A 24,508-nucleotide genomic window follows, 5' to 3' on the forward strand; every position below is an offset into this window, starting at 1 on the left:
CGAGTCCTTTTTTCTTACACACACGTGAATAGATTGCATTCATAGATACACCCCCCTCAGGATTAGAACACGTGGCAGGAACCCATAGACCCCAGCCTGCTATGTCGACAGTGTTTTACTTACTTTCAGCGCAAGATTTATGGCGAAGAATCAGAGATATTTTTCCCAGCCAAATGGCCCCTAATCCCGTGCACTGCATGTAGTCAAACGCCTTAATTCCCACAAATACCCCCCAAACATATCCCAATTTACACAAATACCCCCATCCAATCACCAAGAACCACTTGCACACCCCCCCGGCTTTACCCATATCATCCGACAACTTTTTTTTTTTTTTTTTTCTTTTCTTTTCTTTATTCTCGCACTATGACCTTTTAAGCATGTTTAAAAATAATTTATCAAGTGTGTATGATAATTTATAAATCATTTAAATTAAATAAATCTACGAAAACTTATTTAAAACCTAATAATAGAGAATGTAAGTGTAGCATTTTACCACTAAACCCATCGAATAGCATGATGATAAACATGATTAAAGAAAGATTGAGGGCATTAACGTGGCACAAGGGCACAGTCCGGTGGGACCCATCGATCCAAAAGTATAATAGATTAGGTGCAATTCAAAAGCAAATATCAAGGTGATTGAATTGGTTCACCGAAAAGATCAATCAGAGGTGGTTCGGTTAATCATGGGGGTGACACCTGGTGTCTTGGGCGGGACCCACATGACCAAACTTAGGTAAATGCTGTCACACATGGGACTGTCTCTTGGTGGACACATGCACGTATTTTATTCATCATCTCTCTCTCTCTCTCTCTCTCTCTCTGTTTCTCCCGTTTGTTGGTCTTCTTCTTGCTTCCCCTCTTTTCTCAATCAATGCAGTGTTTTGAAACGGTAAGCAACTTAATTCTCTCGCTTATACAACAACATTACATATATATATTTTATTATATAAGCATTGATTTTTTTTGTCTGTTTTCTTTTTACATTTGTCTTTTGGTGGTAGAAGTTAGAACCCTTGCTAGTGTTTAAATTCTATGGGAGGAGACTCGGAGATTGGGAGTAGTAGTGGGTGTTGACTCAAAAGTCGTTTGGTATTTGTTCTGATTATTTGTGGGAGAGAATCTCAAGAAAGAAAGAAAGAAAGAAAGGAAAAAAGAAGAGGTTTTGATCCAGATTATTTGAAGGGATGAAGCCTTGATGCTTTCCTGGGCAATTTCTTGATTTTTTACCCGTTTCTCTTCTGGTGTAAGTGCCCCCTCGCTACTATTTGTCTTATTCTAGCTGCTAGTTCTTGGCAACTTTTAGGACATCCTTTTTTATGCCCAGTTTGATTTGTCATTCTGAATCAGAAGAGAAAAATAAGGGTTTGGTTCCTGATAATCTGTCCTTGTGCTTGATGAACTACTGTATCAAGAATCAGTAAATTTGATTACCCAAATCAAGTGTAGATTTGATTGTTAATTCGTTATTGGGTTTCTGATTTGGATTTGGAGGTCAACCCAAAAAAGAAAAGGAGACATATATATATCTATATATATAACAGAAATTGAAAAGGGTAGTTCAATTTGATCAAGGAGGATCTGCAAGGTTTAATTTCTGGAGTTAAGAGAAAAAGATGGAGGAGATATCATCAGCAATTGCTGTGCCTTTTATGCTTGGTAACTTGATCTATGATGAGTCATCTCTAACCTCTCACATGGAAATCGCTGGGCTTGACCTAATAGCTAACCAGACGAGCTTGCTATCGGAGACCCCTGCAACCAGGCTCCCGATGCTGTCGATGGGCGTTGGAAACGAAAGCTATGACTGTAGTAATCCTGAGACTGAGGCTGCTGTAGCAAGAGTGCCTTTGCCCGTATCAGATTTCAGGGATGGGAGAAAGAATACAAATGCAGTGACTGGAAACGGAAGTGCCTTGCTTCCATGCATTAGCAGTGATTTGTGTGACCGAGATAGAGCAGGTTCAGAGGAGGACCCTGTGGCGGCAGCTCTGCAATCGCGAGCGAATAGTGATAAGAATTCGAGCAACGTTGGAGCTGTTGCTGACTCTGATACGTGGAAGAGGGAAGAGTGTGTTAGTTTTGCCAGCGGGGCAGGGGATGACAAGAGGATAAGCAGAACAGGCAGCCGGAGTGTGTCCGAGTCTCAGATGTGTCGTGTACCCCTTTGGGGGTTCACATCTGTGTGTGGAAAGATGTCGGAGATGGAAGACGCTATTGCGGCTTTACCAAGCTTTCTAAGAATCCCTACGATGGGCATCGACCAGGATTTAACCCACATAGCAGCTGATTTTTTTGGAGTCTACGATGGACATGGAGGTTGTCAGGTAATAACAATTCATGCTCCTTTTTAGTTTCCATTCTTCTTTCTGCTTATGCCTTAGATCGAGATATTACGTGTTTGTTCAATAAGGTTGCTAACTATTGCCGGGATCGGATTCATCTGGCTTTGGCCGAGGAGTTGGAAACAGCCAAGGACAATTTCCATAATGGAAGCACTGCCGGTAATTGGCAGGAGCAGTGGGAGAAAGCCTTCTTGAACTGTTTCCAGAGAGTGGATGCTGAAGTTGGGGGACTTTGCGAGGGCAGACTTGAGCCAGTCGCCCCCGATGCTGTCGGGTCGACTGCTGTGGTCGCCATTGTTTGTCCAACTCACCTCGTCGTTGCAAATTGTGGAGATTCAAGGGCAGTTCTGTGCCGGGGAAAAGCCCCTCTTCCATTATCTGTAGACCATAAAGTAGGGACTGTTGAACATATGTTTCCTTGTATTTTCACTTGTATATATAGTTAAGACTGGCATCTAGGGTTTTAATCTTTGTTACCCTTTTGTAGCCAAATAGAGAAGACGAGCGGGCGAGGATTGAAGCTGCCGGAGGCAAAGTCATCCAGTGGGACGGTTTCCGGGTTTCCGGCGTGCTTGCAATGTCAAGGTCGATTGGTATGTATGAATTTCATATTACTAGGCAATACATTCAAGACGTCTCCAATAAATTGCTGACACGGAGTTAAATCGGGACATGTATTCGCTTATGACGATTCTCGTTCCATCTTAAACACAAACCCCGTTTGTTCTTGCTGGCTTCAGGCGACAGGTATCTGGAACCCTACGTGATTCCCGACCCGGAAATGATGCTCGTTCCCCGAAAGAAAGAAGACGAGTGCCTGATCCTGGCGAGCGACGGGCTGTGGGACGTGATGACAAACGAAGAGGTTTGCGATGTGGCTCGGAAGAGAATCCTTCTCTGGCACAAGCGAAATGGCGATAGTCCGGCAGCCGGTGAAAGAGGCAAGGGAGCTGACCCGGCGTCTCAAGATGCAGCAGAGTACCTCTCCAGAGTGGCTCTCCACAGGGGAAGCAGAGATAACATATCAGTGATTGTGGTGGACTTAAAAGCCAAGAGGAAGTTCAAGAGAAAGTCTTGAAGTAATTTCTCTGTCGTCTAGAGCTGGTTTTCCTGTTCTTTATTCTTCTTTTGACATAGCAAGAAATGATGATATAAAAAAAAATTCGTTTCAATTGGAATTCAGCTTCAGGAAGAGGCACAACTGTAACTCTAGTACCAAAATAGGCTATATACTACTAAAAATATTCAATAATTCTTCTCTCGATCTATGGACATTACACAAGACAATAGAGAGAGAGAGCGAGAGAGAGCAACTAATTGAAGATACATCACAAGAGAAGTAATCACACTGTTGGATGCAAATGGAAAACAAATTGACTGTGTTCTTAAGTTATCACAATGATAGAGCACAAGTGGTTATTCTTCCCATATCTCTTATTTCTGAAATAGCAGCAGTTCCTCAGCCCGATTCCACTGGCAGTGAAGCATGTGTAATCTTACCGATGATGCTTTATACTAATGCTGGTCTCTCCAAGAATGACCTTCAGAATTGCAGTTTTACGGCTTGGGGTGTTTTGCCTAGCTTCCAAAACGGGTTTCTTCGCTGTTTGTGCTCTCCCCCGGCATCTCACTATGGAAATAAAGGAGTCGTACGCTTGCTCAATGTATGATCCAAAACAAAGTAAAATTACGCGACTAGAAAAGCTGTGTGAGAGAAGGATATGATGACAGTTAAAGATTCAAAGATGGGGCGATGCTGAGAGCGTAACTTATTGATTCTAAATAAAAATAACAATGAAACTTAAGGTTCTGGCTGAAAAGAAAATCAGAAAACTTGTAATCTAACTTACTATAGAAACCACAGTGCAACAATTGATTAATACAAGGGCCACGCTCAAGATAACAATAGACATTATTCTTGCATTTTGATTTTTATAATCCCTACAGTTACTCTCTGATTTCCATAGCAGATTTCGTTCCCTTTGAAAGGAAATATGTTTTGCTTGCAACAGGCAGAAGATATGTGAACTACTGTGCTAATCCTAAGAACTACAGACTTTGGAAATACCATTGTTATTTCCAATATATGACCCAAATATTTAAATAAAATGGATAAAATTGCTGCCAAATTTACTATTGTAATAAATAAACCACCGCATTTACCTGTAAAATCAACTAACACACACTAACTATTATATTTAATGAATTAATCATTAATACTGTTTTTTCCTTTTCTATATTATTAACCAAAAAAATAGTCATTTGGGGCCAATGCCATGCCTCTCACTGTGGCCACAGCCACCGGCACCTCTTATAATGGCAATGACCATTTTCAAAAGATACTGAGAAAACCACGTTCCATTCGACACCATGCCCTACGTTCCTGTATCGCACAACCCCAATCTCACTATAGGTGGCACTACCTCCCAGTTTCTCCTTCTTCCCCTCAAAAGCCTACTTAGGAACAACCACCACGCACCACCCCCAACTTAACCAATCAAAATCAAAACACCAACCCTACCTTCCAACGTCCACCAGCTCCAAACATCACCGCCAGGCATCTATACCTTTTCCCTCTTGTCTTGCACTTCTCCAACATGAGAGCTCGAATTGCCCTTTACTTTCGCATCCAAACAAACCACAAACCAGCATTCTCAATTCCCTATAAAGTGTTTAGACGTGTGTGCGTGTGCACGCATGCATCAAGCATCAAGCCTTCATTCATTTCTCCTTAATTGCATTGATTCCTAACTTGAAAAATTCTAATCCAAACAGGTTTACCATTGACCCATTCTTTAATTGCAAACATTTCCTTTTTTTTCTTTATTTCTTTCTTTTTTTTTTTTTTTGCTAACCAATTGCAAAAATTTGCAAAAGTGAGCACAAAGTAATCATTTTTTGCCCTCAGTTAACTCCATTCACCAACAAACTCTGCCAAATGAATATTTAATTTATGATATTTCAGTGATACCTTATGTTCCAGACCTAGGGGGAAGTCAGTATATACCAAAGATAATAGTTTCATTCAATTATGAGAATACTTCAATTGCTCCAAGGAGCTGGATATATAAGCTACACATTTAGGGTTTCAATTTGATGCTCCAGACTTTACCAAACAAAACGTTGCAAGTGGAGATCCTGCATGGGTGAAGTACGATGCCAGATCAATATCTACGTTGTTATACATGTTGATAAAAGGATGCACCTGGATATCACAAGAAACACAATAAATTTGTCAACTTGTAAGGTACCATCTCATAAAAGATAAAGAAACAAAAGAAAATAAGCCCTTGTTCATACCAAGAGCTCATTTGCAGACTGTCTATCATTTGGCTCTTTCTTTAAGCTGAAATATACAGAAACAAACAATACAAGTTAATGAAGATGAAAATAACACAATTATAGACTAGTCACAGTTGCTTCCTATGGATCATCTGAAGGTGTAATGTAAAAACAAAAATTGATCTAGACATATGTCAAGATGCCACAATGTTAAGTCACATATATGCATGGTTATGGAACATGACTATCATTCGAGTCATTTTTACCTAAAAAAGAAATCATTACCCAGAAAAAGGAAAAAAAAAAAAAAGCATGTGGAATACAAGATTCAGAATAAAGTCCTTAAAAAAAATAAATGCAACAACAAAACCTAAACCATGAAATCAAGATGAAAGAATGGCATGTTAGTAATTTTCTCCGTATTCCAGCCCATAACGCTAAAATAGAACAAACTCGCTGTCATAACTACTTAAAATTGGCATGGAATCCGGCACTACATTCTTATGACATAAGTGAGGACTTATGTCCAAACCTGTCAGATGGTTTCTTTCTGATTGCCAACACAATTTACAAAAATGCTGTTAAGTGTAATATTTACCAGGCAGAAATAAACGAACAAAACTCTGGTGAAAATTGATCTTCCGGTGGACAGGGAGGAGGTTGGTCAACTATGGTTTCCATAAGCTCAAACATATTAACCCATCCTTCACTTTGTTGGGGGGGCGAATATGGAAATTTTCCTGTTGCACACTCGAGCAAAACTAACCCCAAGCTCCAAATGTCACTCTTATAGCCATATGCGCCTCCACTAATTCTTTCTGGCTACAGTATAGAACCAAACCAGCTTTTACACTTAAAAGCAGAATAACATAGAGCAAAAAAATGTTTTGGAGATGGAAATTAATAAAAAGAAACATAACAAGAACTCACAGACATATAGTTGTACGTGCCAATTAAAGTATTGGCCAGTCCAGAAGTGCTTGCCAATACTGCGCTTACACCAAAGTCAGTGATTTTGACTTCCCCTCTATGGTTTATTAACAAATTAGAAGGCTTCAAGTCCCTGTGAATAATGTGCTTCTCATGATGGAGATAGGACAAACCATTGAGCACCTGAATTCAAGATAAAAGAACGTGTAAAGGATATCTTCACATGTCCATAGATAGACTAAGGCATTTCATCAAAATACTAATGCAACATCTTCCCCACCTGCTTACAGATGGCAGCAAGGTATGCCTCTGGAATGTTTTTGACCTTTTGCAAAAAATCTGCAAGGGATCCACCATCCATGTATTCCAAAATTATGGATATTGCACCATTATGATAGAAAGACTGGTAACAGACAACAACATATGGACACTGTGACGACTGATTAATTTTCAGTTCCTTTGCAATCTGCCTGCGAGCAGACTCTTCAATATTCATTTGAATGGCCTGAATGTTGGAGAACAGATCAGATGCAATCTTAAAGAAAACAGCTAAGCACCATAGGTTATAGTGGAAGGAATATTGGTGCAACTTATACCCATAGAACATCAAACTTCTACACCAGGCCAAAGAAAATAGGCAGGGCCATGTAGTAACATGAAGAGAGCATACAATATTCATGCATGTAGACTGTTAGAACTTTCTGAATAAATTGAGCAATTGTTCTGATTACTGCTGTCTTGCCATCCCAAAACTATGAGAGCTATAGCAATTGTCTCTTAACTGTCAATGCACAAAAACAATTGTGTTTAGCTACCTTAATCATTTGAGGCAAATTAAGACGTATGAGTAAGTGCAACAATCCTAACAGAGGTTGTTCATCCTAAATAATGGAGCAACTACAGAACTTAACCACCTAGAACAATCTAGGGCATAAGGAATTAGTAGTACAGAATTTTAATCCTAAGTAGTGGTGTAACTGCAACTAGAGAGGCAAAACGCTTCTAAAATCAAGTGATCAACTCAGAAAACAAAGAAATGTGTAAGTACATAATAAAATAATAATACAACAAATTTAAATCAACTGTCTTTGGCCAATTTCCTGAGACTGATTATACAGGTTAGCATCAAACTTGTAGGAAATATGAAGGTCATAATACACTGTCTTATCCAATTTCCACAGCACGTTAGCTGACTGACTGATCAGACAATACGACTTTACAAAATCAACCCACATATGTTTACCCTATCTAGCAAAACTGTGATAAGCCCATTACCACAGTGGACAGTGGTAATCCATACAAGTGTTCCCTGAAACTTGCTCCCCACAACAGGAGACAACTGCCAGCTTTGGCAGGAGCTATTTATCCCTTTTCTTTCCCTTTGCTGTCTCCAGTGTTCTGTTCTATCGGTTCTGCTGTATAATGCTTGAATTGATAATAAAAGCAGGAACAGTATGCTCGCTAAACTTAAGTGCTGTGACAATCATTGTAAAGAATGACGAGATACCCCCACCCTCTCTAGGCTGGTTTTGTTTTGTTTTTTTTTTTTGGGGGGGGGGGGGGGGGGGCGGCTGTGGTGTGGATGATGAAAATGGAGGTAATGCAGGTTCAGAGGTTCAGGGTACAAGTTGTAAAGTACCTTCAAGGCAAAAAATTGCTCAGTCCATTTGTGTTGCACTAGTCGCACAATTCCACCATTTCCCTTACCAATGACTTTAATTGCATCAAAATCAGCCAAGCTTATCTGGTTGTCTGATGGCTGTATAAGCTGAGGCTGTAAAGAAATTCACAGGCACAAAACATATAAGAAACCCACAATGGTGGATTATATTCATAAATAAGCAAATGCAACTTTTTTATTAAGAAGTGCTAAAATTAGGTTCAATGCTAGCAGATGTGTATATATATATACACTAAGCAAAGTTTTATATCTATTACATACAAGTTAGCAATTCAAGTCTCAAACAATAATTACATTCACTTTGAGACACTGTGATATGAGAGAGAGAGAGAGAGAGAAGTAGCCAATTTTCTATAGAAACATATTCAGTTGAGTTACCTCAGCCTAATATATCCTAGAGTTTCACAGTAGACTACTATCGATGTTCATCGCTAGTTGCAGGTCCATAAATGTGCATATACCAAATACAGAAAAAGATATCTCTTTTCATTAATTGACACTTTTTAATCTCAATAGGACCAGTTGAAATAGTAACACGATGACCCAAAAAAATTGAAAAAAAAAAATCACGTGTGAATGGTTTAAAAAGCTAGTACTTGAGGACTTGCTGGTTTGCAATCATGTAGCAGGCTATCTGGATCTAAGATAATAAAATATACTGGTAAACTAGGACGTTGGCAGTTGGCTCGTTAAACCCTAACTAAAAGTGTAGCGCTCGGCAAAAACAGGCAGACCGGCAAATCAGGTAACCAAATAAATCATCATGCAATTTCACCAGGAAAACGTCCATTAGCAGCTAAATTAATTGAAACAAACACTAATCTCTGCTCAAACAACGAGGAATCCTTCCGGCACAGGATCAATTCGATCTTTACGACACTAGGAACACTTAAAAACAACAAGATTATAATGAAACTACGACAGCGACACTGTGGATGATGACATTGTACACGGATCAAATTCGGCCCGTTCTGCAGTGGAATTATCGAATAATCTTACAGTTTCGTGGTCGCTCTGTGAGACAATCCGAACTCCGTCCCTGTTGACGAGTAGATCGCCGTCCTTAAACGTTCCGGATTCGGTTCTACACATAATTCGGTACAGTACAATTAGCCGGAGAGACAGATTCTATGTCTCAACACGAAACACACACACATATATATATATATAGAGAGAGAGAGAGAGAGTTACAGGAATTTAGACAAGGAGGCTTCATTGGGAGGGAGGGAGAGCTTGAGGTTAGGGCCTAGAACTCCCTTCTTCAAGTTCATGGTTCTTCCTTCGTATCCCTCTGCGTGTCTCTTGAGTCTGCAATGAAGAAATTGAAGGTCAAGGGTTTAAATAAATAAAATAATGGAGGTGCGGGTTTTGTTACTTGGTAGTTGCCTGGTTGGTGAAGGAGCAGTCAACAATCAGCATGGCAGTAAAGAGGAGGAAGCAGCTGCGACTTTGACCCTTCCATTGCTTAAAAAAAAAAAAATTAAAAAATGAAATACCATCATTTAATTCATTAAAACACCAAAAACCTGATTTTTTTTTCAAAAATTAAAATCGAATTTTATAAAAAAAAAAAAAAAAAACAACAACTAACCAAAATTAATCAATTGATTCAATAATTTCAAATGAAGGCACTAGAAATGGAGCCCACTTTGTGTTTGAAGGACAGACTGGGCTGGGCTGGGCTGAGTGCGTGAACATGGCCCAACCACACCAATGTGGGCCTCCACGCTTAAAAAATCATTTTCTTTGTTGTACATGTTTTCAGTCTACAAAATAAGCACACACACAAAAAAAAAAGTCCATTATATAAGAGTCACCACCTGTTACATTAATTAATAAAAAATAAGTTCTCTTAATTATATTATTATTATATCTTGGATTATTTTTCTTAAAGTATACTGAAATATATATGCATAATTATTATTATTATGAATTTGTTTTTTAAAAAATAATAATTTTAGTTTGATATGTTCAATTAAGACTTTATACAGGTTTTCATTATCGTCCACCTTTCATGGATGTGGATGTGAGACTAGACAAAGACCTTAATAATCATAGAATAACTGAGTCAAGTCATGGTCCTTGATAAAAGTAATGGCATGTGCAAGCTAATGCCAAAGATCAAAAAGTGACCCCCAACTTAGCTTCAAGATGATGGAATGGAAGTTTGGGGGGTGCCTTCTTATGTTTGAATAGAAGTTTTTGATGACTCACAAAAGGCGACCAAATTAAGTCCACCTATCTATTAGGGTTTTACAAATTTTAATTTTTGAAAAAAAAAAAAAAAGGAGAACAAAATCGAATTAAATTGAAGTTGAGATAATGAAATTTTGTTTAATTGAATTGACAAAACATATATATATATATAGGTGTCTAAGTGGGTAGGTAAGTTGACCAAAACTAATGCGTTTGAAATTAATATAATTTTATTTATATTTTAATAACTATACATTGCCAACCCTACAAAGGTTGACTTATCGATTACCAAATAATATTGAGTATTAATTATTTATATAAAGCCTTTTGATTTCTGTTAGCACCCAATAAGGGATTAGGAATATTTAAAAAACCAAATCCATTTTAATATGAGATTTGTGGGGTTATCAACTGCCCCAAGCACCCATTTGTATCTCTTAAACACTACCTTCTTCATTTTCTTATTATTTAAATAACAATTGCTAAGTGAAAATGTACGGTATCTATAATCTATAATAATAATAATAATAATGTTCCAAAGGGGCAGTTGAAATGTTGGATCAATACCTAACTTCAAATGACATTTTCCCTACCACTGCACTTGAAGCTTCCGCTTCCCCCTTCCCCTTCCGCTTCGTGGACTTTACTTTTTTGTTTTTGTTTTTTTTTTTTTAAATGCTTATTTATTCAATATTTTGGTCAACTCAAAATTTATTAGTTTAGTTATTGGATACTAGAATCGCGCTATTCATATAAAAAAGGTTCACATAACCCCTTTACAGATATGATAAATCACGATATATTGCGATTATTCACCCCATTCTCTCTCTCTCTCCCCGCCCGCCTCACCCTCGTCGTCGTCTTTATCTCCTGTCGCGGCAGCAACCTCACCGCCTCGCCTCCTCACCGCTGCAACCTTTAGTAACTTGCGACCACCCAAATCAATCGAGGTGCAGCGGGTGACGACGAGGACGAGGCGAGAGAGAGACAAAGGAGAGGAGAGGCAAAGCGAGAGAGACAGAGGAGATGGGAGGGGTAATTTTGTCATTTTATTATCTATAAAGCGTCATGTACACCTCATTCTGTACAAATAGCTTTATCCGTGAAGACTAGTCATTTTGTGACAATCTAAAAAAATTATTATTACATATAATTTTATACTTACTTTATCATAAAAATAAATATCGAGTTCCCTACAATTTAAATAATGACATTTTAAATTTTTATCATGTTTTTTATTTTTTTAAAAAAAATAATTATTTGTGTGAATAAAGACATTTCTGCGGTCTTCCTACCATCACTAGTATAATAACTTGAATAAATACAAATTAGAAGTCACCCATCCAATTCTTTTAATTTAGTTTTCATTGGAGACTTTTCCACTTTGGAGTATTGCGGGCACCGGCAATGTTGAAGACAAAAATTATATTATGTTAATTTGTGAAAATTATTTATTAAATTTATTTGTAAGTATAATATTTTTGTTAAACAAATAGTCTGTGTTTTTTACACTAATATAAGTAATTCTACAAATTTAACAATATATTTTAAGGAAATTCATTTGATTATTGTCCATTTAAACAACAAAAGCAAATGATGGCCGGCCGACACTAATAAAGTGTTGAAAGCCCTTCACTTAATTATTGACGATTTATAAAATAATATTGTAATAATAAAAACTAATTCAATAGTCTTTCAGATTATCATTTTGAAATAAAATAATAATAATAATAATAATACCATGGGATTAGTTGAATGAATTTTATGATTATTTATTTGTTATCCTTTTTAAATAATCACTTATTGAGTATAATAAAAATAATAAATTATTAAAAAAATACTGAACCTTTACCACCCTGCAATTTAAAAAGATCACAAAATATTCAATGAGTCGTTTTCATAATCGTATAAATAAATTAAAATAAAGCTTTTCTCCATATTAAAGCTTTGCAGCCTTTGCTTGTTAATCTAAATTAACAGAGACCCCTCCTCTATTATTTCTCCCTCTCTCTCTCTCTCTCTCTCTCTCTCTGTAATTTATGATCTCAAGTTCCTGTTTCAGTCACCAAAGGTAATCTATTTAACCTTATCTGCGAGCTAATTTGTTGTGATTGATGAATATGGTGATGATTATGTTGCTATCTGTGTTTCTCTGTTCCTTGATGAATTTATTTGAACTTCTGGGTTGTTTTATATTGGGGTAAAGAGTGGTGTCTCCACTCTGCTCGAAGGCTTTCTTAGTTTTGATAGGGTTGGAATTATGTGCATTCTTGAATTTTGATGGGACTGATGCAGAAAGAGTTCTTGAAATTGGGTGAACTCTTAGATTATTCTTTATCACCCGATCCCATGTCTTAGCAGGCTCTCTGTCCTGCTCCCCGAAAAAGGAAGGGTAAGCAATATCTCAACCTCTCTTCTGATAACGAGGGAAATGCCTCCGCCTTTTTTAGAGTCAGGTGTTTATCATGATTTTGCAGATTAAGATTCAGGCTGTTCTCGAGCTTGTGAATTTCATATCTATTGTTTCTCCTTTCCTACCAAATTCCCAAATCCAATGTAATATATTTAGAAATTGAAGAGATTTTGGAAAGGGATTAATATGGCTATCTGTTTTTTTTTTTTCCCTTTGCCCCCCCGCGGGTGTGGAGCATATAAATGAGATTAGATTCTTGGTTTTTGCTTGGTTTATTACCTGGACGCATTTGAGGTTGAATGTGTGGGCTGAAGTTTTGAACCTCATTTAAAAACTGAAAAGCAGTAAAGCACGACTAAGAGTCTCCAAAACTTCAACAGAAAAAACTTCAAAATGGACAATTGGCTTTCTTTTAGGCATATAGCTAATAACTGTCATCCATTGACTTGAGGGCTTAATGGTTCTGAGTTGAATACTTACTTGACATAGCTTCTAATTTAGTGATCTCTACACCATAGCAAATGATTCACATCACCCCCATACGCAAGTCAGAAGTGGTGTTTGAATGACATGATCTTGTTGAACCCAGATTGTATTTGAAGTTTTACAGTTTCATTTGTAATAAGATTCTCAAGCAAAAGCAGATTGGAATTTGATGGGATTACATTAATTGGAAACACCTTTTTTGATTATCTGAAGCAGGTAGTTCGAAGGGTGGTTGGTACCTGAAGACTTCAACCCCCTGGAGACATCAGCAGCAGGACCAATGGAATCAAGTAACCAACTCAACTACCTCTTACCTCATTATCCTGATCTCCAATTAGGAGCAGAAATCTGTTCTATGATGTTTCCAACTTTGTTTTCTCTGCTGTTTTACCACTTCTTCCTCTTGTGTTAACACCTCTGATTGTTGACAAGAAACAGATGTATGATATAAGCATAAGTTTGAGAAACCAGAGAACATAATTAGTTGGTAAGGTTTTGAGCTTCTCAAAATACTTATCCATTAGCCTTGTTACCTACCATGTTGATTGTTTGGCTTTCTATGCAATTCTAGGACAATTTCAGGTTATGTTGAAGCATTGCAACTATGATGATACTGGTGTTGGTAGTTTGACAATGAACCAATATTAGTTATAATTGTTTGATAATGCACCCAGATGAGCTAAAAGAGCACTTGCAGAAACTTAATAGTTTGATTTTAAATGGGTTCTTATTTTCACAGATGCTGGCATACAGGAGGGACTGGGTTTGAGAGATGGTGTTGAATTGGGGAGATCAATTTCAGATAAGCAGTTTGATCTTTTGAGGCCTTCAGCCCGATATCACTCAGTGTTTAGAGGTACCAATTCCTTTTTAGGCGTTGCAAATATTCGATAACTCATTTTTTGTGCTTGCTCACTTATCTTCAGTAAACTATGCAGCCATGTAACTCTATTTGGTTGCTTATGCCGTTTCTGAACTATTTCTCAATGTTTTGTTGCATCCAATTTTCTGTTCCTGGGTCACTGATTTTCAGCATCAATGCAATGGCATCACTCTGATTCTTGGCAAATCTGACATTGAAGTCTCCTTCAGTTGATTTTGCTGCATATTTTCAGTGGAACTTAGACACTTCCTGGCTGCCTTCTAAACATTTCCTCTCACTCTTCATGACTTCATTGAACTTCATTTCAGACTTGCCCCCTGTTAAAGCGTGGGAATAGCCTATTTGCTAAGTAAGGGTGATATTACATACAAAAACGACTCATCCTCAACCCTAGCTAAGAGTCGCGTTAACTGGGGGTGCGCTTTTAAGCAGTGGACTGTTCATAGAAGTTTGATTCACATTCTAGAAACATGGGTTTGGTTTTTGCCACTAATCAAGCATCACCAAAACCACGGGTTTTGGTGGTAATGGCTAGTTGATTTCCTAGACGGGTATGAGATTCACCGCATGCAGCTACTTACAGGATCAATCTTTTCTAGAAACCAAATTCCAGATATACTGAACTGTTTCTTCTTCTGGCTGGGTGGCAGGGCAAGCAACAGAGGCCGAAGACCATGAGAAAGGCAAGTACACCCTCATTGGAGATGCTGAGGATTTCCAACTAGGGACTTTGGACAAACCCCTTCCTTGCTTTGGTTGCGGGATAGGATGGTTTTCGTGAGTATTCTCGCCTGTTCCTTCATTTTCCAACTACCCCCCTGTGCTTAATCCATAATATGTTTGGTTTGGTTTTCAGTTTTCTGCTAGGCTTTGCATTCCCACTTTTGTGGTATTACGCCACAATTCTATACTTTGGAAACTACTATAGAAAGGATCCAAGAGAGCGAGCCGGTCTTGCTGCTTCTGCAATTGCTGTTAAGTCTCTTTTTCCTTGCCTTTGGTATCAAAATCTAATAATACACTGTAATGGTTGACAAGAATGAATTTTATTTTAAATTTATCTGAAATTACCTGTTGTCTTGTATTTCCAAAAAATAAAAAAGAATACATGACCTCTTACTGTTAGATTATAATATGAAGTAAGTAGGATGACATGATTTCACTCTTACATTCACTAACATACACGATATACCAATTAATTGCAGGCTATGGGATGTACGCTTGTACTATTGATCGTAATCGTGGTTCTTCTCATCTAGCTGGCCTGTTGAATTCGCCTCCTAGTTACGCCTTCTTTTGGCGGAGTTGGATCTATAGTTCCCCCATAATGTGCACAGAAAGGGATCTAGATGCATCTCGTGTAGCATTGGAATGTACAGGCATTCTTCGCCATAATACAGAATTTCAACCTTCGTTTGTTAAGCTTCATCTTGAAAGTGGAGTTTTCATTAAGGATTCTGATATTTTTTCCCATGCTAAAAACAAGAACCGAAATTGAAATTTCACCTCCTCACACCTATTCGATGCACCAGTTGGAAAAAAAACTATTTTCCATCTTCAAATGCTGTGGCGATGGATGTACCAAAAAGATGCTACGGCAACAGTAACAGTAACAGTAACAGTAACGACAACTAGAAAATAGTAATGCTATTCATTTAGAGTGGAGATGGATTTTCAGTCGTACTTTTTCATTGGGCAATGAAAAAATGCCACTAGACTGTCTAGATGAATAGCATTACTCTTAGAAAATATAAGAAAAATAGATAAAATCAAATAAAATAATAATAATAATAAATAAATATATACATATAATATACTACTCACTTACCCAACATAACTCTCTTCCTTGCATGAATTATCTGTTACAAGAAGAGATCAAAATGCTTCAGTTACAATGACCGTAGGCGAATGCAAATTGGGAGCTTTTATCAATAGCCAACGCCAAGCGTCCCCAAAAATACATGTCCCAAGGAAGTCCCAGGTTCCCAAGACCAATGACTAATGAAGACAAGTAAAACTGAATTTCAATAAAGAAAAGACTTGGCTTTCTCAATTCTTGAATGCAAAAACTACCCAAAAATGGCAGCACTTCAAGGTTTTACGTTCTATGAAAGTACCCAGCCTCAACTTTTGGACACCAAGCGGACATATTTGTCATCAACCATGAACCTGGAGCTTGAACTAATCTGCATAAGAGCCGTAAAAAGGTAAAATTAAACAAACAGAAAAAAAGATGACAAGAAGAAGAATGTGAAAATTCTGATTACAGCTTGTAATAAGGAAAAGCAAGAATCTAGTCTGACAGATAAGTTTACCTTCTGCTCAAGCATGTCAGTTACTTGTCTTTCGTCTTCCTTCAAACCAGATTCTGTTAGAGCCTTCAGAATAAGTTTTCTCAGTCTCCTCTTTTTTAGGACACCTTCTGGATTCTGTCTCGCATGCAATGCAAAATATAATTAACAAAGAAAATAATTGTATGGGTAATCTTCCTGCTAAATGGAGCAAGCATCTAGTCAACTTTGCATGCCGTCAAAAGCTACCTTACTACAATCTCATGAAATCTTAGCAAAATCTTTGTTTGTGGTTGGTATGATTGCTTCAAAATCAAACTGGAACAGGACAGCATCATTCCTTAAGAATACATACCGATTTCAAAGCAGATTTGATTAACTTCTTCCACTTTATTTTCTTCTTTGCTTCTATGGTATGGCTATGCTCCTCTGTGTTATCCTCTTTAGTCTTGTCGTGTTTAGTTTTCTTTTGGCACCTGCTTCCCTCTTTCTCATTACTTTCAACCTGAATGACTTCCCCATTACCCAACTCGCTTGCCATATCACCTCCTCCAGCCATTTCCCCAGCATGATCCTTTTCAGATGTTTCAAGCTTTCTTTTTTTACTCGATTGCAAACTACCATTTCCTGCCTCAGAGGTAGCATGTACATCTTGAACAACTTCAGGGGGATTTTGGTCCTTAGGTTCCTTTATATCTGGATTACCAGTCAATTTATCCTTTTGATTAGTTTCACTAGAAACCTTAGGATCCAGGGTGGATTCTTCTCCCTTTCGGGGCTGTTGCTTAGCTGCATGGAATGCTCGAGCTTTGGCCCTGTGTTTCTTTCCTTCAGCATGGAGGAGCAGGGTTTGCTTACTAGTAGTCTTAGTACTACAAAGACTGCAGATAATAAACAGATATGAAAAAAATGAACCTCAGACTAAATTCAAATATCAACAAAGACACTATATCCAAACTTGAGAATCAAATTCAGTACTGGATGTGTTATTCAAGAGCATGAATTGTTGCTTGGTGTAATAGTAAAGCGCTTGGTTCATCAAGCAAGGGACAGTGATCAAAATTTAAGAAAATTCCCATGCATTGAAAATGTAAAGGCTCAAATATCACGTCTGCACACCTAACCTGCTCCTTCAAGCACCATCATGATCAAAATAACTGCAAAAGATGCACTTTCTAAACAGTAGGAGAACTCTTGGCCTCATAAAATTTGTTTGATACTTCTATAGCAACCTAAACCCTAATTGCATAAGAGTCAATGCAGTAAAGATCCGCCAATATGCTTAGTAGCAATAGAAATTAATAGTTAGGAGATTTTCTCTCCTATTTTATCCCCCTTATTCTTGGCAGGCAATATGTTCCTATTAAATTCAAAAGCAAATAAACTCTACATAAGTGAAAAGTGACTCATGCTTTTCAAGCTGCTTATGAAGGCATAACCTTCCATGTGCAGATATACAGGGGAAAGACAGATCTATAATGCTTCAAGCATGTCAGAGATGAAATGGTAACCAATGTTGACCAACGAGTAGTCTGTATTCTGAAATTTAATACCAGTCTTTCACATTGCAGTTCATATTTTATCCAAAACAGAACCAGTTGCACACAAAATCAGGAATAAGAAGACTAAAATTCATGCATACCTACAAAACCATGGAGGACGTTCAGATAATCCAACATTTACATCAAAATCAAGGTCCTGCTTTCCAGGATTATTTGGCTTGGCAGTAGCACCACTTGGTGCTTTCTTTTGGCCCTTAGGACCATATTTTTCCTGAAAATATAGTAGCAAATCAGTTTATTTTGTCAAATAGTTATAGACTTCAATAAAGCTTATGGTAGGTAGGTAAAAAGACAAAAAAAAATCAATAGAATTCTCACTTCCACACTCTTATAAGGCCAAAGAGAACCGTAGTTATTCCCAGACTGCTATTAGTTAGTTGAACATGTTCCTTAGTGTATACAAACACATTCATTCAGCGTGGTAATAAATATAATTATTATTATTATCATATGGGATCAAAAAGAAAATACATGAGGGATTTTCCATTCCCTATCTCAAGAACCAATGTAATAGCCAACTGCTTCCAGTGCAGACTCAAACACCAGAGTAAGCCAGCAATGTCGTTTGATGAGAAACATATTTTCCCATTATTGTTGGGAAATTACTACATGCCTTAAGAATTTGGTCAATGTTAGATAGATACACGCAACAGAACCAGCCTCCTCAAATAAACAGCAGTACTCGAAAGCGTAAAAAAAGCAGCCGCCACCCTACCATGCTCAAACATTTGTACAGAAAATCCCTTTTCTTTTCTTTACACACAGAAAAAGGTGAGAGGGAAATGACCAGTACAGTATGATAAGCCCACATAACTGTACGCCTGCGGCCAGCGACCATAGTAACCCCAAACCGCTCAAATGTGAAAAAGATTCAACCCTTCTTGGCCAAGGCCAAGTGGAGCTAATGCCAGCAATTAAAATGCTCCAAGTCCACATAAGACTTCCAATTGAGGCCACATCTCCCAGAGGCCAGACCACCAGGCTACCATTCAGATGGTTCTGGTACAATTAATACAACAGGCTAACACAACAGGGCATTTTACTCGGATTCAGTTCTTTTTAAAACACCTCAAATTTCAAAGGCCATATGATTGAACAAGTGTACACATCCAAAACAATCTAAACAGCAAAACTAGATACTAGAAGAACAGAGACATAAAGTGAAAAAGAAAAGTACCGCTTCGGTAATGCACTGAGTGTGATCTTGGACGCTTTTCTGACCAAATGTTTGCCCGCAATCAATGCACGATAACTAACAAAACGAAAAACCAAAAAAAAAAACAAAAAAATTCACCAAAAACAATTCCAAAAGATCAAGCAATTACAATTCAGTTCGCCGCACATTTAAGATTAAATTAGGGGGAAAACAAGGTAAAAATCATAGGGCCAGTGTTAGGAAGGAAAACCAGAGACCTTGGTTGCAGAGCACATCCGGAAGTGATTCAACAGCTTCGGCTTCTTCAAGTTCTCCCCGCAGTCTTCGCATTGGAACCAAACCATATTCCGCTACGTATATATGCCCAGAGTGACAAACAGACAAGGTTCGACGAGCCGCTCTACGATGCTTATTCTGCTATGCTAATACAGAGAGAGAGAGAGAGAGAGAGAGAGAGAGAGCGCTCTGCGACTAAGTTTGTTAGGGTTTTAGTGCCTCGAAGGGGGATGGTTGAGGAAATGGCGTGGGGCTGTTTCCGACTTACGGTTAGGCTTAGACATGTGCCCATCTCCCAAGGAGTTGGCCCATAGGGCCAGACTCCCGTAGGCCGTGCCAGTCGAGCTGGGCTGGCCAGTTTTTTTTTTTTTTTTTCCATAAACTGAGAAATAATAAAAAAGTTTATATGAATCAAGAGTTGAGAGATGCTGCCCCCATGTCATAGTTTTGTTGGTAAATGAAATATATTTTGGGGTATTATTCTTTGAGCTCTAAAGTTCACTGTTTGAACCCTAATTAGGAAAAAAAATTTAACAATCAGAACGATCCTGAAAATTGAAAACTACTTACCGTCCTTACATTTGTAGTGAAATTAAGAATCAAACTGACTACTAAATTCTTTGATTTATATTTCTTACTAATATTATGAGGATAAATAGCAGGAAGTGCTGTGATAGTAATTAAAAAAAAAAAAGAGTTGAGATATGCTTGAGTTGATTTTCTCCAAATATTAATGCTTACCTCTACTCTCATGTGAGATTTAATTATTTATAATTATTTGACTTTTTATTTACATGATCTAAAATATATGGTTAGTTGAATATATTTAATACATATCATCACAAATTGTTGTTGAATTAAGTTAAATTAAATAATGATCAAATTTCAATAATTAAATTAAAAATTACTAAATTTGATTTAAAAAATACCTAAATTAAGAAAACTAAAATTTTCATTAAAAAACTTAAAAATATTCAAAAAGACCTAAACATAATAAAAAAAGAAAAAAATATAGAAAACTTAAAAATTTCATAACAAAGATTTAAAAATATTCAAAAAAAGTCTTACATTTCATAAAAAAAAAAAAAACTAAAAGTATTCAAAAAAATACCTAAAATTTTAATTAAAAACCTAAAAATATTCCAAAAAAAATATCAAATTTCATAAAAAGACCTAATGAAAAACTGGGATAACAAAAATTCAAATAAAAAAAAACTTTATTGAATTCATAAATCTTGTTCATGAACTATCAAACGAGATCTTAAACAAAAAGTGACAAAATAAATACCATCAAAACACTCATCCAGCGATTATTAACACACACCATATATTATGGGAAACACCAATGAGGTCCTAACCATAATATTCAAAACAAGCCTCAATAAACATTCACAAAAATATTTCCTAATTTAGATAAGTTACAAAATAGTAAAATGTCTAAAGTCTTTTAATTTTTAACGAGATGATAATTCTATTATCGGTAGCGATGACGCTTGTCCTTTAATATCTTAAAGTAACATTTTCTTAGATTTGATTAGTTGTGATACTTAGTTTGTCATGTCACTATAAATTTGGTAGTTGATGATTCATATTACTTTATCCTCTAAGTGAATGTTGTATAATACTTTTGAGAACAACTTCTTGAATGGCCTGGTGAAGGTGGAGGACTGCTTGATAGCCCTGCTGGAGCAGTACTTGGTGTAGCGCTGCTTGATGGCTCTAGTGGTACTCTTATAAACCATCTGGTACATATGTTGTCTAGGGTGGTTAAAATAAGAGTAAGTTAAATATGCAAACATGTAGGTAATCCATCACAAACTAAGTTTGCAATGTTCAAAAAAAAGCTTACATTCCAAAGCATAGTACCATTGTGTGCTACTGATAAACCATGTCTAGTTTGTAGCTTATTCCTTTTAGATTAACTTCTAAACTCATTGAAATTTTTAAGTTTTTTAATGAAATTTTTAGGTTTTTTTTTTGGGGGGGGGGGGGGGAATATTTTTAGGTTTTTTTTTTAATAAAATTTAGGTCTTTTAATATTTGCAGGTATTTTTTTATAAAAATTTTAGGATTTTTTAAATAAAATTTTGGTTTTTTTATCAAATATGGTCTCTCTTTTTTTCATATGGAGAGACCAAAATGTCAATTTTTTTAATTATTAAAAAATTAAATATTATATTTATATATTAAAACTAATATGATGTATCTATCTGATGTGGCGTTCACGGGCGAAAATGTGCACATTCATGTACGCGCTAATATTTTATCATGGTAAAAATTTAAAATAATAATTTTTAATAATTAAGATAATAAATTTTAGTGTTCTACCCATTAGAGATTAAACATCATACTTTTTAACTGTTGAAGGGTTACTGTATCTATTAAGCCATTTAAATAATAAATATAGAAAATGAATTTGCAAAAGTTTAGTTATAATTTGTTAAATGGTAATGCAATATGGACAAATTAAAGTTATCAACTTTATTAAGCATCAAATATATTTAATTAATCATATTTTAACCATGTAAATATTAAAAAAGTTAAATAATTATATCAAATTGTGTTTGGATAAATTTTACAAACTATCTTGATATTTATCTAAATTACATTGACAATTTATATGTTTTTAAAAATGTCACTGACTCCTATGAAATTAATTCCCACGCAACAAATACCCATTTACATTAAGTAATGATAATTAATTTTATTAATATTCTTAAAAGATCATCCATCTCTCTACTCAATTTCAAAATTATAAATAATAATAATAATAATAATAAGCACTAACAAATTACAACCAACGAACACACTTATGTGGGTTCCATGAGAGAGAAACTTACTAGCATCTTCCCCCACTACTCTAGTTGGTGGTGTTGATCTATCTACCAGTGCCTCAGTATATTCGACAAAGCCTTGTTGCCATCAATCCAAATCCAAATATCCAACAAAGCCTCGGGGACGAATTTAGGGGGCAAGCACAGGCTGCAACCCCCTTCCAAATTTAGTCTCCCTCCAAATTTGTAAAGTAAATTTGGCTCATTTGGAGAGAGAGAAGGGTTGAAATGATTTATGAATCTGAAAGCCAATTCTCCCTCATATTTGCTCTTAGATCTGCCCTTACTCGTAACTATCTAAGTTTGAAGAATATTAGTTTATTTGAGTTTCAAATATCTTCAAAAGAACTTGAGGTTTAGAGAGAGAAAGAGTCAAAAAGATATGGACACTTAAACTTGGTGTAAAAGTTAAGAGTAAATAATATAAGTCTAGTTGTGGAGTCGGGAACATGTCCTATAGTCACAGCAAAGAACTGGCAATGCAATACTTTAGGGAATGGACAGCCATAAACAACGAGGATGCAGTTAGAGCTTATCAAACTTTGAACCCATAAATTTATGATTTGAAGTTTTGGAGGGCGATAATGTTGACAATTTGGGATTCATGGTTGAGAATAGATCAAGGGGGTGAGGGACCCAACCCCTTATAATTGCCCAACGCTAATATGACAATAGATTAGCACTCATTGAAAAAGTATTGATTATCGATAATGAAAGAGATAGTGCAAAGAGAATAAACATGAAAAGAGATGGAAACGAGAAAAAATAATAGCCTAAATATAAAACAAAAATAATCATGTTACTTGATCTGTTAATAACACAAAAATATGAATGTTATTTTTGAGAACACAAAATGAAATTTATACATACAAAAGGGGAGTGCATGATATTTTGGCTTAATTGTTTTTCAACCTCCAAAAAGGGGTTAAAATACGAATACATGGCAAAATGCTGGCTATGGGGTTCGAACCCATGCGCACTTATGTGCAGAAGATCTTAAGTCTTCCCCCTTAACCTCTCGGGCAAACCAGCTTGACGAGTTGGGTTATGTCATTTTGATTCCTAAGCTTTTATCTTTTAAATACAACTGGCAAATGAATGAACCCAGTTTGTAATTATAGTTCGTTTTTAAAAAACTAAAATATCCGATTATCATTACTTCTGTAAAGTTAGATGATTTTACACTTTTTTTTGGCATCAACGTAATAGTATCAATATTATCAATGATTTCATTAGAAAATAATGGTATGATTTACATTTAACGTTTGTTAAAATAAATAAAATAAGATTATATCAATATTAAGTTGAAATGCTTTTCAGATTAATATATGAAATAGACAATATAAGATTCGAAAATATTTTAAAATTTTTATCAAACTATTTGTTAAATATTTTGAAATGCACTAAAGAAGCGTTATTTTCTTTTATCTGTAAATATTAAGATAAATTTATCTAGAAAGAGAGTGAAAAATTTATTTAAAAAACTCAAATAAAAAGTCATATAACTTCTTTTTAATGATTGTCAAATAAATGTCTTTGGGGGGAGGGGGGCGATAAATTGTTTAATAATGTCAAAATATTAAGGTTGCGTTCTCTTTATTTTTTTATTTTTAATTTTCTATTTTGATAGTTTATTTTTAGAAAATTGAAAAAGCGTTTTCTTTGTTATTTTGAAAAATCATTTTTCAAAACAGAAAATTAAAAAACACGTTATCTTTGAAAATAATTTTTTAATGATATTTTATTCAATAAATTAAAAATATTTAATGTTAATATATTTTTAAATATATATATATACATTTTAAAGTTAATAAATTTTGTAATAATTTTTTTCATTACAATAATAAAATATGAATAAATAAATAAATGTATTTTAAGTATAAATTTTGTTTTATATAAAAACATTCAAAATAATTTTTTATTGTTTTGAGTTTTTTTATTTTCAAAAATATTTTTTAAAAACTTAAAAAAAACATGTTTTTATTATTTTAAAAAATTAAAAATTAAAAATAATTTAAAAACAGTAAAGAGAACTCAGCCTAACTTTCTCTTTTTAAGTTAATAAGTCACTTTCCTTAAATATTTCATGTTTTAACCAATCATTTTTCATTAATCGGGTAGTCATTTCCTTCATTTTTTTATTTTTTATTTTTTTCAATATTAAATACAA

The 24,508-nt window shown here is 35.7% G+C and overlaps 4 protein-coding genes and 1 non-coding gene across 9 annotated transcripts; 2 read left to right on the top strand and 3 right to left on the bottom strand.

The window, feature by feature from the left end:
• The first annotated feature begins 763 nt into the window (after nucleotides 1-763).
• LOC127794061 (protein phosphatase 2C 77-like) lies at nucleotides 764-3,979 on the top strand. 2 transcript variants are annotated; one of them, XM_052324941.1, is made up of 5 exons: nucleotides 764-895; nucleotides 1,008-2,330; nucleotides 2,417-2,740; nucleotides 2,836-2,941; nucleotides 3,089-3,979. In XM_052324941.1, exons 2-5 carry the CDS (start codon nucleotides 1,620-1,622, stop codon nucleotides 3,424-3,426), a joined length of 1,479 nt encoding a protein of 492 aa, XP_052180901.1. In that variant the 5' UTR covers nucleotides 764-895; nucleotides 1,008-1,619; the 3' UTR covers nucleotides 3,427-3,979. The 2 variants fall into 2 exon arrangements, with proteins under 2 accessions (XP_052180901.1, XP_052180902.1); XM_052324942.1 differs by having other exon boundaries at nucleotides 773-895; nucleotides 1,011-2,330.
• Nucleotides 3,553-9,599, bottom strand: LOC127794062 (mitogen-activated protein kinase kinase 2). Of its 3 annotated transcripts, none has more exons than XM_052324946.1 (9): nucleotides 9,433-9,599; nucleotides 9,241-9,325; nucleotides 8,200-8,334; nucleotides 6,841-7,065; nucleotides 6,561-6,743; nucleotides 6,229-6,452; nucleotides 5,649-5,694; nucleotides 5,461-5,553; nucleotides 3,553-3,978 (listed from the first exon to the last, which is right to left on the bottom strand). In XM_052324946.1, the coding sequence occupies exons 1-9, from the start codon at nucleotides 9,510-9,512 to the stop codon at nucleotides 3,976-3,978; spliced, it is 1,074 nt and encodes a 357-aa protein (XP_052180906.1). In that variant the 5' UTR covers nucleotides 9,513-9,599; the 3' UTR covers nucleotides 3,553-3,975. The 3 variants fall into 3 exon arrangements, with proteins under 3 accessions (XP_052180906.1, XP_052180904.1, XP_052180903.1); XM_052324944.1 differs by having other exon boundaries at nucleotides 3,553-4,052; XM_052324943.1 differs by lacking the exon at nucleotides 3,553-3,978 and having other exon boundaries at nucleotides 5,351-5,553.
• Nucleotides 9,600-12,392: 2,793 nt separating this feature from the next.
• On the top strand, nucleotides 12,393-15,759 carry LOC127794064 (uncharacterized). 2 transcript variants are annotated; one of them, XM_052324949.1, is made up of 6 exons: nucleotides 12,393-12,508; nucleotides 13,553-13,626; nucleotides 14,076-14,192; nucleotides 14,870-14,996; nucleotides 15,076-15,193; nucleotides 15,425-15,641. In XM_052324949.1, the coding sequence occupies exons 2-6, from the start codon at nucleotides 13,617-13,619 to the stop codon at nucleotides 15,476-15,478; spliced, it is 426 nt and encodes a 141-aa protein (XP_052180909.1). In that variant the 5' UTR covers nucleotides 12,393-12,508; nucleotides 13,553-13,616; the 3' UTR covers nucleotides 15,479-15,641. The 2 variants fall into 2 exon arrangements, with proteins under 2 accessions (XP_052180909.1, XP_052180908.1); XM_052324948.1 differs by lacking the exon at nucleotides 12,393-12,508 and adding an exon at nucleotides 12,517-12,829 and having other exon boundaries at nucleotides 15,424-15,759.
• A 263-nt stretch (nucleotides 15,760-16,022) lies between these two features.
• LOC127794063 (UBP1-associated proteins 1C) lies at nucleotides 16,023-19,751 on the bottom strand. Its single transcript, XM_052324947.1, has 6 exons — nucleotides 19,486-19,751; nucleotides 19,250-19,324; nucleotides 18,153-18,283; nucleotides 16,866-17,391; nucleotides 16,535-16,648; nucleotides 16,023-16,405 (listed from the first exon to the last, which is right to left on the bottom strand). Exons 1-6 carry the CDS (start codon nucleotides 19,570-19,572, stop codon nucleotides 16,343-16,345), a joined length of 996 nt encoding a protein of 331 aa, XP_052180907.1. The 5' UTR covers nucleotides 19,573-19,751; the 3' UTR covers nucleotides 16,023-16,342.
• Nucleotides 19,752-23,287: 3,536 nt separating this feature from the next.
• TRNAL-UAA (transfer RNA leucine (anticodon UAA)) lies at nucleotides 23,288-23,370 on the bottom strand. Its single transcript has one exon. It is a non-coding gene; the product is annotated as a tRNA-Leu (tRNA).
• Nucleotides 23,371-24,508: the final 1,138 nt, after the last annotated feature.

Source organism: Diospyros lotus, chromosome 2 (assembly GCF_014633365.1).
Source record: "Diospyros lotus cultivar Yz01 chromosome 2, ASM1463336v1, whole genome shotgun sequence".
Lineage (NCBI taxonomy): Eukaryota > Viridiplantae > Streptophyta > Magnoliopsida > Ericales > Ebenaceae > Diospyros > Diospyros lotus.